The sequence below is a fragment of the Muntiacus reevesi genome, chromosome 4 (assembly GCF_963930625.1).
Source record: "Muntiacus reevesi chromosome 4, mMunRee1.1, whole genome shotgun sequence".
Classification (NCBI taxonomy): Eukaryota; Metazoa; Chordata; class Mammalia; order Artiodactyla; family Cervidae; genus Muntiacus; species Muntiacus reevesi.
This window is the reverse complement of record NC_089252.1, coordinates 76,291,505-76,305,536: the sequence shown is the minus strand read 5'-3', so window position 1 is coordinate 76,305,536 and position 14,032 is coordinate 76,291,505. Positions and strand designations below refer to the sequence as shown.

Genomic DNA, 14,032 nt, shown 5'->3' with positions numbered 1-14,032 from the left:
CCAGTGTGTCTCCTCAGCGACTGTTCACCAAACTACCAGCATCCGGTATCCCCGCGCCCCTTTAACTCCCGGACAGGTGCAGTCCGGAGACGTCTCTGGTTGGCTGACATGGGGTGACGCAATAGTACATGGCCCGCTGCCATTGGCTGTGGCGTGGGTTCCGCCCCTCCCGGCTGCGGAGTAGGCGGCGGGTGCACGTCTTACGCAGCCGCTGCGTTGGGAAGACTGAGCTGCTGGCGGCCGCGGGCTGGGTGGGTCGTCTCTTTCTCCTCCTCGGCCTATGTGGATCTGGATCCTTCCTTGCCCGCTAGTAGGCCACGCCTTTGCCGTCTGAAGGCCCTGGACCTGACCTCTTCATATCCGGATCCGGGCTCCTCCACCCTCCCCCACACCGGGGTTCCGGACTCCTCCCCCCAAGACCGTTCATCCGGAGTCTTCTCCCGCAGTATTTAGGAATCTGACCAGTTCTCCATAATTCCGCTGATTCAGCCTTTTAGAACCGTATTCCGACTCTAAAACGATGGGCTGACTCCTACCTTCTTGTCGAGGATCCTGGCCATCTCCCCCCGCAGGGGCGAGGATAACTTATTACCGTCCTGGACTTTTAGAATAGCTTCCTTTTCCTAACTGTCTCCCCTCCCTCGGATTTAACCCAGTCTAGCCTTCTTTTCTTTTCTTTTTTTTCCCTTCTTTTCTTATAACACAGATCTGGGCCCCCAGACCCGCAGCACCGCAGAACCCACCCTTTTCCTTCCCACTTGGCTTCCCTAGTGAACCCTCCCCATATCCTCTGTCTACAGGTCCCCAGCCTGGGTAAAGATGGCCCCAAGATCCTCAAGGGGCATAGCCCCAGCTCTGCTCTGTGGTCTGAGCCTCTTCCTTGGCTTCCCAGGCCTGGTCTGGGTCCAAATTTCTGTGCCTTCCCAGTCTTCTCCCCACACTGAGCCCCATCCGTGTCACACCTGCCGGGGACTGGTTGACAGCTTCAACAAGGTGGGTGCGTCAGCAATATAAGAGGAGGGGGCCAGCTACTGTAACACAGGGGTTGAGAGTTTGGAGCTCTGGGATACAAGTCTGTATGGACTCATGTCCCAGCTTGGTTACTTGCTGTTTGAATAGACTTGGGCAGGTTGCCTCTCTGCCTCAGTTTCCTGGTTTGTGAAATACAAGTGCTGGAATGTGCCAGGCAGTGTACTTAGCTATTTAATATTACTAATTTTCTCCATTTCCAGGGCCTGGAGAGAACCATCCGGGACAACTTTGGAGGAGGAAACACTGCTTGGGAGGAAGAGAAGTTGTCCAAATACAAAGACAGGTAAGAAAGAGGCTGGAGGGGTGAGTTTGTATACCTAACATCCCAGTCTCTGCTATGCTGGTGGAGGCCTAGAGACTCGTGGCCAGTGTCTCTGAATACAGGACAGCATTAAACAAGCCAATCAGAATCCCACCTTCAAGGAGCTTATGTTCTAGTAGAGGAGACAGTGAATAGATAAGTTGTTATTGTTTAATCACTAAGTCACTTCTGACCCTTTTGCAACCCCGTGGACTGAAGCCCGCTAGGCTGCTTTGCCCATGGGATTTTCCAGGCAAGAATACTGGAGCAGGTTGCCATTTCTTCTTCAGGGGATCTTCCCGACCCAGGGATCAAATCCACATCTCCTGTATTAGCAAGCGGATTCTTTACCACTGAGCTACTAGGGAAGCCCAACAAATTAATAAAGTCATATCAGGTGAAGCAGGATGGACTGCAGATTGGTGGGAGACATTGCATTCAGTGTATGACATTTGAACAGAGACCTGAGGTGCAGAAGTAGACTGCAACAGTTCAGGAAAGGGTTTGGACAGAGTGGGACTGAGCTTGATATATTTGAATAGCAGTTGGATTTGGAGTGAACTGAAGGGAGAATGGCAGAAGATGAAGGCAGAGGGCCCGGAAAGTCACAGACAGACATTTAGATTTTGTTCTGAGTATATCAGGAAGTCATCAGAAGGTCTGGAGCCGGGAAGTGATAACAGTTTTATTTATACCTACAAAAGTTCTCTCACAGGGACAGATTATGGGGGTTGGTGGTGGAGGAGCAGGAAGACCAGTTGGGAGGCTAGGTCATAGACTAGGCATGTTGGCAGTGGTGGATATGGTGAGAAAGGGTCAGTTTCTGGGTTTATTTTGCAGATAGGATAGGACATGATGATGGAATCATTATGAGGTGTGAGAGGAAAAGAATAAAAGGTGCTCACTCTGTTTGGGGCCTGAGCAACTGGGTGAATAGTGGGACTGTTTTCTGAGATGAGATAAATGGGTCTAGGGGAGGCATGGAATGAAGTGTTCTCATTGGACATGTTGGGCTGCAACGTCCATTAAATAGTCAAGTAGAGTTATATGTAGGAGTCAGGAGTTCAGGGGAGAAATAGGGCTGGAAACATGAATTTGACAGTCATCAACATATAGTCAGTTTATAAAGCCAGGGAACAAGATGAGATTTTTTTTTCTTTCTCCCCATTTATTTTTATTAGTTGGAGGCTAATTACTTTACAATATTGTAGTGGTTTTTGCCATACATTGACATGAATCAGCCATGGATTTACATGTGTTCCCCATCCCGATCCCCCCTCCCAAGATGAGATTATATTGAGAGGAGAGGCTCGAATCCTAGACCCTTTAGCTTTTCAAAGTCTAATCAGGAATTGGAATGCCATGCTTGAAATTAGGCCATGTTGTCAGTTGTAATCCTTTGTACCTACGGGAAGATAGATCACTTCACCTTTGATCATCATCCTTATCCATAAATTGGGAGTATTAAAGTCAATCCAGTTTTATATGATTGTGGTAAAGATTAAACTGTGATTAAACCGCTAGAAAGAAAAGTTTTGTTGCTATGTAACATTGGTCATTTTCCTTTCCCTCAGTGGGCCTCAGTTTCCTCATTTGGGAATGAGGGGGTTGACCACGGTAAACCTAAGGGCAATTCTAGCTCTAGAATTGCCCTTAGGCAATTCTAGCTCGTGTTTTTTGCTTTTATTTTAAGTCACCACCTCCTATATGCCAGGCACTATGCCAGACCCTTTAAGCATAATGTAATGCATTTTTTATATTGTGTATACATTAAACATTTTTTTATTGTTGTAGAATGCAATAACATAAAATTTACCATTAGATAAATTTACCATTAGATATACCAATGTATATTAAATATTTAGTATATACATTTAGTATATTCAGTGTTTTGCAACTATTACCATCATCTAGTTCCCAAACAATTTCATCCCCCAGAAAAGAAACTCCATCTCCATGGAGCATCATTCTCTCTTCCCCCGGCTGCTGGAAACCACTAATCTGCTATATTCTGTTGGAATCATAGAATATGGCCTTTTATGTCTGGCTTCTTGCACTCAGCATAATGTTTTCAGGGTTCATCCACTTTGTAGGAAATATTAGTACTTTATTACTTTTTAAGGCTTAGTTATATTCTGTTGCATTAATAGACCACATTTGTTTATCCATTTATCAGTTGATGGACATTTTGGTTATTTCTACCTTTTGGCTACTGTGTATAGTATTGCTGTGAATGATTGTGTACAAGTTTTTGTTTGAACACCTGTTTTGCATTCTTTTGGCAAAGTATCCAGGAGTGGAATTACTGAGTCATATGGTGATTCCATGTTTAACTTATGGAGAAACTGCCGAACGGTTTCCACAGTGGCTGCACCATTCTTCATTCCCACCTGCTGTATAGGAGGGTTCCAGTTTCTCTACATCCTTGCCAACACTTGTTATATGATATGTTTTTAAGCACATCTACTGAGCAAGGCTATCATATTCTGTTGTGCAGATGCAGGGACTGAGCCGTTTTCCAGCAAACCTGCAGGGGAGCCATTGTCCCCATTTTACAGATGAGAAAACATGCTTAGGAGAGGTTAAATGACCTGCCCAAGGTCACACCACTAGACTGGAACCCAGATCTGTCTGACTCCCAAAACTAGTGCCCCTTGGCCTGTGGCCGCTGACACTGTGGCACCAGCTGGGGGAAGGGATTATAAGGAGGGTAGTCGGTGGGCTGGAGAGTGTTCCTACCACCCCTGCCTGTCCCGTCAGTGAGACCCGCCTGGTAGAGGTGCTTGAGGGCGTGTGCAGCAAGTCGGACTTTGAGTGCCACCGCCTGCTGGAGCTGAGCGAGGAGTTGGTGGAAAGCTGGTGGTTTCACAAGTGAGTGACGGGGGCCTTCCTGGGAGGGGCTCAGGCCAGGCCGGCTGGTAAAGCAGGGGGTGGTGAGCTCGGGGCTATGTCCTCCTTTGGGTCCTTCCTCCAAACCCACATGTGCCAAGGTCTGCTGGGGAACCCAAGCTCCCACTCTGAGCTGCAGTCTACAACTCTGCCAGACAAGACGAGGGCGGCCTTCTGGGTCCTGCGCCCAAAATGGCTGTGTCACAGATGCTGTGGGAGGTCGGGGGGTGGGGTGGGCAGCAAGCACCTCTGACACTGTCTCAGCCCCCGCACTGTCCCCCCACCTCAGGCAGCAGGAAGCCCCCGACCTCTTCCAGTGGCTCTGCTCAGATTCCCTGAAGCTCTGCTGCCCCTCAGGCACCTTCGGGCCCGCCTGCCTTCGTGAGTTTTTCCAGGTCCTCTTGGGGGCTGGAAGGGAACTGCTGGGGCCAGGGGGCCAGTCGTGGCCCTGCCCCTGGCTGGCTCTGTGAGCTCAGGCTCCTCAGATCATTTCTCTGGACCTGTCTTCTCACCTACCTCACAGAGCTGGTTGGTGAGATGAGCAAAGCAATGGGGAATGACTCTGAAAAGAGAAACAGGGCTAGACTGAGTCAGATGGGACCATGGTTTCTATCATGTATTTGAGAAATCCCCCCAGCCCCAGCCCCACATTTCCCATGCCTGGACTAAGGGACTAAGGTATGATCTTCTTAGGGACAGGCCTTGACGGCCCTGCTGTCACCAGTTTTTTTCCACACAGTCCTGAGACAGGAGCTGAACTTACTACCAGCTCCTTTTAGAAAAATCTCTCTTGCAGCTGCACATATAAAGAGCAACAAAGATGGGCAATTCAGTCTTCCTAAAAGAAAAGATTTGTGAATAACCTAACCATTCCACAATGGAGTGGTTAAGTAAATTTCATGAAGTTTTATGACAGAATATTATGGCATTGTTAAAATGGTTTCCTCTCCAAAAATGTTTACTGACATGGGGGAAAATACTCTCTACATTAGAAGTTGTGTTTATGATCCCACCTGGTTCGGTGTCTGCCCACAGCCTGTCCTGGGGGTGCGGAGCGGCCCTGCGGTGGCTACGGCCGTTGTGAAGGGGAAGGGACTCGAGGGGGCAGCGGGCACTGTGACTGCCAAGCTGGCTACGGGGGTGAGGCCTGTGGCCAGTGCGGCCTTGGCTACTTTGAGGCGGAGCGCAACGCCAGCCATCTGGTATGTTCGGGTAGGTAGCCCAGAGGCGCGGGGCGGGGCCCGGGTGAGTGGGATGCCTGTCTGCCCACCCTCATACTTCCCCCGTTGCGCCCAGCTTGTTTTGGCCCCTGTGCCCGCTGCTCAGGACCTGAGGAATCACACTGTTTGCAGTGCAAGAAGGGCTGGGCCCTGCATCACCTCAAGTGTGTAGGTGAGTGGCACCCTGTCTGGGAGGGCAGGCAAGGGCTTGGTGCCCCATCAACACACATATCTCTAGGCTCGACCAGGCCAGTCTCCATTTTCATAGAGAAATATCAACCTGGGTGGAAAAGCGGGAAAGCAACCAGGCACTTTCAGTAGAGACCAACTGTTGTACAGCGGGAAATGTGTCTCATCCAGTTTGGTGGTGGTGGGGAATCAGGAGAGGCCTCTGGGAGGAGGTGTCAACTTGGCTCTGGTCTTGAAGATTGGAGAAGGGCTAGCCAGGGGAATGAGGATACTGAACTTGGGGTCAGGAGACCTGTGTTCGAGGCTTAGTTTGGTCCCTGTCTTGTCATTTAGATAGACGAGGGTAAAGGCTAAGCTGCTGTAACAGAAAGATCCCCACAGACTGCGGCTTAGTGAATACAGAGGTTTATTTTCATCTCATATCAGTCTTGAAGCCAGTGGTCCAGGCTAGCAGAGAAGCTCCGCTTATCACGGTCATTAGGACCTGGATTCCTTCTGTCTTCCTGTGCAGTCCTCCCCTGGGTGTTGTCTTCCTTGTTGAGGCTGGATCAGGGGCACCTCTTTGTCTCACCACCTGGCACTGAGGAGGTGAGGTAGAGAACGAAGGGCACAGAGCATCTAAGTCCGTTGTTTTAAGGCCAAGCGAAAAGTGCAGCATGTCACTTTTGTCTGCGTCCCGTTGGCAAAAACTCGGTCCCCAGGCCACAGTTAGCCACTGAGTTGAAAACCAGTAGTCTCCAGGTGGCCAGCCTGAGTCCAGCTGCACCCGTGTCTGTGGTGGCGGATAGCCTGCTGTCTCAGCCTCACTCTTTGAGCCCGGGCAAGTCCTTTCCCAGCCACCCTGGCCTCAGCTTCCCTGTGAGTGAAATGGGGATTGAAGGCTCCACCCTGCCGGCCTCTCCGCAGACATTGATGAATGCGGCACGGAGCGAGCCAGCTGTGGAGCTGACCAGTTTTGTGTGAACACGGAGGGCTCCTACGAGTGCCGGGGTGAGTGTCTGCTCCTGTCTTCTGGGGACAGCTGTGGGGAGGGTGGGAGGGGCTGCCGACGCCTTTCCCCACAGACTGCTGCCTTCCCAGGTGCCCCAAGCCCTCCACCCTAGGTCCCTTCTGGAGCAGCGCTCCCCCAGGCCCACGGGCAGCTCGCCCTCATGTCTCTCCCTGCTCCAGACTGTGCCAAGGCCTGCCTGGGCTGCATGGGGGCGGGACCTGGCCGCTGTAAGAAGTGTAGCCCTGGCTACCAGCAGGTGGGCTCCAAGTGTCTCGGTGAGTGTCCTGCTACCCACATGCGCCTCGCCCACCACGAATCGACAGGGGCTGGACTGTGGACGGGGTGTGGGAAGGAAGGGCGGAATGTTGCCTGGCCAGGGCAGCGGGGTGTCAGGATGTGAGTGAGATGGGACCCTGGCGGTCAGGGCTCTGAGCCCTCCTTGCCCTCCTTCAAGATGTGGACGAGTGCGAGACGGCGGTGTGCCCGGGAGAGAACCAGCAATGTGAGAACACCGAGGGCAGTTACCGCTGCGTCTGTGCCGACGGCTACAAACAGATGGAAGGCATCTGTGTGAAGGAGCAGATCCCAGGTGAGCTCCAGGAGCCCGGGGAGGGGAGTTTCCCATACAGGAGGAGGGCCGACAAGCCCCTCACCTGGGCAGCTGCAGACCTTCCCTTCCCCACCCTTTCACAAGGCTGCCCTGGCACAAGAACCCCACCTTCCAGACTGGCTTTTGGTGGCCTCACCCTTCCCAGGGTAGAAAGGAAATCTGACTTGGTGTCAAATCATTCTGCCTCCCCAAGCCTCTTTCCCCATCTGTCTTTGCCCAGCTGCTGAGGGCTGTTGTAAGCCGTGGGTGTGATGAGATGAAGGACAATCACAGTGATGGTGATAGTGACCACTTGCATGGTTTCGAACTACATGTCACATGCTGTTTCAGGCATGTTGTACACAGTGGCTGATTTTACCCCTAAAACAAACCCCGTGTGATAGGTCTTATTCTCATCCCCACTCTGCATGGTGGAAACAGGGACACAGAGAGATGAAACAGCTTGCCCAGGGCTCCAAGGTAAGCAGGTGGCAGAGCTGGGTGTCAAATCCAGGTGCTCTGACTCTGGAGCCGGGCTTGTACACGTGCTCTGACATGACTGTCTCACATGGCCTTGGGCAAACCTCTCTGCACCTCAGTTTTCCATTTAGTGAAACACAGATAATAACTGCCCATCTGGGAGTTGTTCTCAGTGGCGAATGATGCCGTGTGGTGGCGTGCCCAGCGGGCATGTATGTGGCAGCGATGATCAGGCATGTAGGAGGCTCCAGAAAGAGGAAATGAGTGACAGGCGCTTCTCTTGCTCAGAGTCAGCGGGCTTCTTCTCGGAGATGACAGAGGATGAGCTGGTGGTGCTGCAGCAAATGTTCTTTGGTGTCATCATCTGCGCACTGGCCACACTGGCCGCCAAGGGCGACTTGGTCTTTACCGCCATCTTCATTGGAGCTGTGGCAGCCATGACCGGCTACTGGTTGTCAGAGCGCAGTGACCGTGTGCTGGAGGGCTTCATCAAGGGCAGATAATTGCTGCCACACCTGCATCATCTCCTCCTGCGCAGGCTGCCCCCAAGGTCAGGACTCTCCCATCTGGACACTTGAGGCACTTGCTTTATTTTTGAGAGTGGGGTAAGCACCCCCTCCCCACTTTATAGAGCAGCCCAGACACCAGGCCCCTGGGGTGAAAAAGTAGCCCCAAGGGTAGGTGCCTTGAGATCTTGACCTTGGGGCACTGGGCCGGCTTCACAATGTGTGAATTTTTTTTAAACAGTGTCTCCTCATTGTGGCTGCTGGTGAGCTTTGGCCCTTGCCCAGGGTGGGGTGGGAAGGTGTCCCTGCAGGGGTGGGCCCTTCACTGCCCCCTCCTGCCAGCTGCATGCTGCCAGCTCCTGTTCTGTATTCACCCCCCTGCCCCTCAGCCACTGATTTATTTATTCATCTCAGGAAATAAAGAAAGGTCTTAGAAAATGGAGAAGCTTGTCTTCCTACCTGTTCCCACCTGCCATGGCTTGGCTTAAGCTACTGAGAGCCCTCCACCCTTGGGGAAGTTTCCTAAAACCCTGGGAAACTGAGGGCTCTCTTGATGGGAGGAGTAGAAGGAAGGCAAAGCAGAGCCTTGGCCCTGAAGTATGTTAAAGAGGAAGGGGGATGGCGGAACCAAAGGAATGGAACTTTCTCAGTTCAGTACTACCTATCATTTGCCAAAGGACCCTGACAAATGACTCTTCTATAAAGTGGGCATGATAATGCTTCCCATTCAGGCTTAATGTGAGAATTAAGGTGATGGATATAAAGAGCTGAAAAGTGTACAGCAGATAGATATTCCATGAAATATTGGTAGCCATTATTTCTAAAGCCTCCAAGGGGACTTCCTTGGTGGTCTAGTAGTTTAGAATCTGCCTGCCAATGCAGGGGACACGGGCTTGATCCCTGGTTAGGGAAGATTCCATGTGCTAACAGGCAACTAAGCCCATTCACAACTACTGAAGCCCCCGTGACCTTGAGCCCATGCTCTGCAACCAAAGTAGCCCTCCCTGGCCACTGGCCAAGACTAGAGAAAACTCACACACAGCAAGGAAGACCCGGTGCAGACCAAGAAAAAAAGCCTCAGAGAGTTGAGTGCCCTTTCCTTTGGAATTCCTCCCTTCCACATTACACACAGGACTTGGAATCACTAAGTGGGTGGGTGAAGGGGGCCATCTCCTCTAAATAGGATCCTGGCAAGGGCAGAAGGAGGCATGAGCCAAGTCCTAAGGGTTTATTTCTTTGGCACAAAGAGGACAGTCTGGACAAGCAAGACTCATCTTCACCCTGGGGAATCTGGAGGGGATCTTTTCGGGCACCTGTACCCTGTTCCCCATCCTCAAATCCGTGCATGTCCACCCTGTATTCCGTATAAGTCTCGGCCTCTGTGCAAAATACCCGCTGAAAAAAATAGAGATATTTTAAAAAACAAAAATCCTGGGCTGGGGGTGGGTTCATGTCTGGCTGTCTCCGGAGGCTGCATTCAGTTGGAGGCCCGGGAATACTTCTGGAATGTCTTTCAAATGCTTAAAGTCCCAGAAGGTTTGCGCTAGGGCCCCGAGGGAGGGGCCCTGGTCCTGAGTTTCTGGACCCCTCAAAGTTCGATGGTGTCACTGGAGGCGCTGCGCGAGTCTCCCGTCTTGCAGCGAGGCTGGACCCCATTCTGGGGCTCCCCAGACCGCGCGGGAGCCAGGACAGGAGCTGGGGTAGACAGTAGCTGCACTGTGCTGGGCAGCTCATCCAGAGGCAGACTATCCACCGACGACAGCCCGTGACGCCACGGGTTCCAGCTGATCTTGAGCGAGCCCCGGGAGAAGCTGTCCACGGAGCTGCCGGAAGCCGCCGCGTCAACTTCGTCCACCACGTGTGGTGGGACCGGGCCGCGCATGCGCACGTCGCTGAGCGATCGGCTTCGGCCTCGGAGGAGCGAAGAACCCAAGCCGTCGAGCTCCGCTTCGGGGTGGCTGCCCCGGCGCGACCGCAGCGCGCCCCCGGGCGGCGGGGAGGCCAGGCAGCGGAGGCCGCAGCGTCGGAAGACGCTGTCTTGCACCAAGTGCTCTCGGAAGAGGGCGGCATCGATGCTGCGGCTTAGGTTGATGGGTGATGGCGGCCGCAGGTCCAGCTCGCTTATCGATGGTGCCGGCCCCACGCTGCTGCGGGACAGTCCGGGACCACCCTGGGGACCGCGGCTCAGTGACGCAGCCGAGCCCCAGGCGCCGGAGCTGGGCGTGGCTGGAGGCCCACCCTCCGCCGGATTGCGGATGAGGCTCTTGCTGATGTCCAGGGTACCTGCACTGACGCCACTGGGCCCCGCATAGCAGTTGTTGGGCCGCTCCGGCACCTCGCTCTTACTAGAGGGCGTGGGGCACGCCAGGAGCAGCAGCTTAGCCCAGCAAGCGTGCTCTGTGGGCGGCCTGGGCCGCGCGGAGGCCAGAGCGGCCAGCGCCAGGGTGAGTGCCCATGTCAACTCCAGTAGGCGCAGCCAGAAGTGGACGCCCCACCAAGCCCACGAGAAGCGGCCCACCCGGCCCGGGCCCGGGTACAGCCAGAGCGCCGCCGCCAGCTGCAAGCCGCTGGCCAGCAGCCCCAGCGCGCCGGCCACGGCCAGCAGCCTCGGGCCCGGGCTGGCATCCCAGCCCCTCGGCCCGTCCAACAGGCGGCGACGGCACAGACAGAGAGTGCCCAGAGCCACGGCCGCGCCCCAGGCGCACGATAAACCCTGGGCCAGGAGGTTGAGCGCAGGCCTCGCTGACAGCAGGTCTGTGGCGAGCAGCCCCAAGCCGTGCGCCAACGCCAGCGCTCCCAGGAGGAGCGGGTTCTGCAGCTGCTGTGGCAGCCCCACGCCCAGACCCAGCAAGGTCAGGGCCGCCAGCGCGGTGAGTAGCAAGGGGAAGGGCAGATTGTAGAGCACCAGGCCGGCGCGCAAACCCAGCCGTGCCTGCGAGCCATACGGGTCGGTGAGCATGTAGGCGGACCGCAGCCCCGCCGCTACCAGCACCAGCACCGCCGCTACCAGCGCCAGCCGGGGCCCAGCAGGGGCGGCTGCCAGCGAGGCCAGTGCCAACAACGCGGGCAGCAGGAAGAGCACCCCCACCCCGTAAACGTGCAGCTCCCAGGAAAAGCTCAGCACCCGTCGCAGGGGACCCCAGCGCAGAGGGGGTGCCGTGGCGTTGGCTGGGGGACTGGAGGCAGGGACTGATGCCGTGGAGCTGGCTGAGGGCTCCGGAGGGGGTGGCTGGCCCAGGGCGCGCTGCGTGGTGACCCGAATGAGGCCCCGGCGAGACGTCGAGGGGGCCTGGACAGGGGGTGCTGGGGGATGGCTTTGGGGGCGCCCCGGCCACTCCTCGGCTTCATCTGCAATAATAATAATATTAAAATAGCCCTTTGAAAAGTGCTTTTGATTTCCCATCATGCTCCGGTGTGGTGAACAAGTTATATAACTTTGCCAAGCACATCTGTAAAATGGGGATAGTTAACAGCACCCCCCCTCCTTGGGTTGCGGTGAGGATTGAACGTTTAGCATCGTCCCCAACACCCACTAAGGGTTAAATGGATATGTCCTGTCATTTTTATTGACATAACAGCAGTTCTCAATAGGGGGCTGCATATTAGTATCACCTGGAGATCAACTCAATCAGAATTCCTCTCCTTGGGGCCTGGGCTTTGGAATTTTTTCAAAGCTCTTCCAGTGAATTATGGGAGTTGGAGAATCTCTTGCACTAAATAAACCCATGTTAATTTAATTTAAGACTTTTCTAGTCCCCAGAATGCAAATGACTTCTCCCAGAGTGCCCAATGAGTAGTAGTTTATTATCCTAAGTTGTTTGAAGCTGTTGGTCAGTTCCTTTAAGGAGGTATTCATCCCCACTCATTCCCCACCCCTCCCCTATATACGTCACACAGGTTCTTTTATTCCAGAGTACCCGCTCTCGCCAACCCCCCAGCCATGCCCTCACCTGGCTTCAGGGATCCCACAGGGCTCTCTGTTCGGTTTGCAGTTGGGCCAAGGTCCAAGGGGCCAGGGATGAGGGACTTGGGGGTACCTGGGGCCTCCACTGCACCTCTCACCCGCTGAGGGGAGATGGGATCTGCTCCATTCACTGCTGCCAACTCTGAAATAAAAAAAGCAGTCATCGCTTTGCCTGACCCTCCAGCGTTTCCCCAAATCTAATCCTCCAGGAGAGAGGCATGATCACCCTCCTTTGCCAGAATGAGGTAAATGGGACCCAGAGGGACCAGAGGTCACACAGAAACGGGGACATCCAGTTGCCCCGGAACACTGCCCCTCCCAGCCCTGATCAGCACCCTCACTTTGATACCCACCTGGCTTGGGCTGCCCATCAGAAGTCTCTGAGACTGGAGGATCGGATGGCTGAGGTCCTGGTGAGCCCCTGACATCAGGGAGGTGAGCCTGTTTGGGGGAGGGACTTGAAAAACTGACTTCCCAGGCCTCCCCACCTCCAGCCGTCTTGGGCAGCTCCCTGGACTGCTCCTCAGCAGGAGGAAGGCTTCTGGCCAGTGCCAGGTCTGGCTGGGACTCAGGCTCCTGAGAGGATGCCCCCTCAGCTGGTGATGCTGAGCCAGTATCAGAGGCTGCTGGACCCTGTTGGGTGGAGAGGGGGCCTTGAGCTGCCTCCTGGAAGTCCTCTTCACCCCCACCCTGTTCTTCTAGCCCTGGCCTCGCCACAATATCCGGGTGGGGCGCAAGAGTTGGGGAAGGGCCCTTGTGGTCCCAGGGAAACGTCTCCAAGACCCTGGTCTTGCCTTTGGCCGATAGACCGTCATCTCGAGGTGGTAGCTGTCCCACTTGGCCTCCAGGTTCCCCCGACGTGGGAGGAACTGTGGCTAGCCGGAGTTGGAGTCTGGGAGTCGTGGGGAAGAAAGGGAGGTGGGGGGGCCCCAGTGGATAGGGGATTGGTGCTTCCTGCTCCATAGGCTCCTGTGAGTCAGGAGGTCCTGTCCAGCCCTGAGAAATTGGCCCTCGAGCCACCTGGAGGTCGTCGGTCACTGGGAGTCCTTCTCTCTGAGCCCCGTGGGCTGCTTTAGGTCCATGCAGGGCTGGGCCAAGGGTGTCTTCGGGCCTCTCTGGCATCTCCTCAGCAGGGACCTGGGTGATACTGGTGTTCCAGGGGCTTTCGTCTCGGGGCTTCTCCCCGAAGAAGTCGAAGGCCCGACGCTCCATGTCAAGAGGGCCCTTGTCATGGGCTCCAAGGGTCAAGTGTGGTTCTGAGTCCTCAAGGGGTCTGGGAAGGCCCCGGCCCAGGGCAGGGCTGGTCCCCAGGGACAGCAGGGGCAACAGCAGCAGGAGGCCATCCATGCAGCCCCAGGGGCTGGGGGCCATGCTCCACGCTGACGTCTGGGCCTCGAGCCCTCTGCTTCCAGTCCTTACCAGATGAGCCTGAAAAAAGGAGAGGGGGATGGCTCTTGAGGGTGGGGTCTCCCACAGCTACCCCACAGGGGCTGGTGGGAAAGAAAGAAGCAGCTTCCTCCTCTGCCCGTTCCTTCCTGTTCAGCCTCTGCATGCTACCAGGAGTCCTTTTGACACTACCTCTCTGGTCATGCCACTTGCCGAAATGCAGAACCTTTGATGGTTCCCCATCGCCCTCAGGAGAGAATATAAGGTCCTCTCCTGGCCTCCCAAGGCCACACCAGGCTGCTCACCCATCCCTCAGGACCCACAGAACTGCCTGACACTCCACGCCTTCGATACTGCTCTTCCCTCAGGCTGGAATGCCGTCTCCCTTCTCCTTCACTTGCTGAAATCCTTTACATATAAATATATATTTTTTAAATCCTATTCTTGAAGGCCCAGCTCAAAAATTACAGAAGTGGAGAGGGAGA

General features: G+C 54.7%; 2 protein-coding genes across 3 annotated transcripts; one reads left to right on the top strand and one right to left on the bottom strand.

Moving 5' to 3' along the window:
* Positions 1-160: 160 nt before the first annotated feature.
* CRELD1 (cysteine rich with EGF like domains 1) lies at positions 161-8,642 on the top strand. 2 transcript variants are annotated; one of them, XM_065933179.1, is made up of 11 exons: positions 161-251; positions 801-993; positions 1,233-1,315; positions 4,094-4,204; positions 4,512-4,603; positions 5,258-5,434; positions 5,519-5,614; positions 6,538-6,621; positions 6,802-6,897; positions 7,077-7,211; positions 7,980-8,642. In XM_065933179.1, exons 2-11 carry the CDS (start codon positions 820-822, stop codon positions 8,192-8,194), a joined length of 1,263 nt encoding a protein of 420 aa, XP_065789251.1. In that variant the 5' UTR covers positions 161-251; positions 801-819; the 3' UTR covers positions 8,195-8,642. The 2 variants fall into 2 exon arrangements, with proteins under 2 accessions (XP_065789251.1, XP_065789252.1); XM_065933180.1 differs by lacking the exon at positions 161-251 and adding an exon at positions 281-574.
* A 468-nt stretch (positions 8,643-9,110) lies between these two features.
* On the bottom strand, positions 9,111-13,532 carry PRRT3 (proline rich transmembrane protein 3). Its single transcript, XM_065933174.1, has 3 exons — positions 12,515-13,532; positions 12,148-12,303; positions 9,111-11,545 (listed from the first exon to the last, which is right to left on the bottom strand). Exons 1-3 carry the CDS (start codon positions 13,530-13,532, stop codon positions 9,786-9,788), a joined length of 2,934 nt encoding a protein of 977 aa, XP_065789246.1. The 3' UTR covers positions 9,111-9,785.
* Positions 13,533-14,032: the final 500 nt, after the last annotated feature.

Bases quoted from the DNA above. Each gene is read 5' to 3' on its own strand.
- CRELD1 (XM_065933179.1), top strand. From the start codon at position 820: ATGGCCCCAAGATCCTCAAGGGGCATAGCCCCAGCTCTGCTCTGTGGT. The intron at 5,615-6,537 runs GTGAGTGGCACC...GCCTCTCCGCAG, and splicing joins GCATCACCTCAAGTGTGTAG to ACATTGATGAATGCGGCACG. The intron at 6,898-7,076 runs GTGAGTGTCCTG...CCCTCCTTCAAG, and splicing joins GGTGGGCTCCAAGTGTCTCG to ATGTGGACGAGTGCGAGACG.
- PRRT3 (XM_065933174.1), bottom strand. From the start codon at position 13,532: ATGGCCCCCAGCCCCTGGGGCTGCATGGATGGCCTCCTGCTGCTGTTG. The intron at 12,304-12,514 runs GTGGGTATCAAA...TTTTTATTTCAG, and splicing joins TGATGGGCAGCCCAAGCCAG to AGTTGGCAGCAGTGAATGGA. The intron at 11,546-12,147 runs GTGAGGGCATGG...TTATTATTGCAG, and splicing joins TGTGGGATCCCTGAAGCCAG to ATGAAGCCGAGGAGTGGCCG.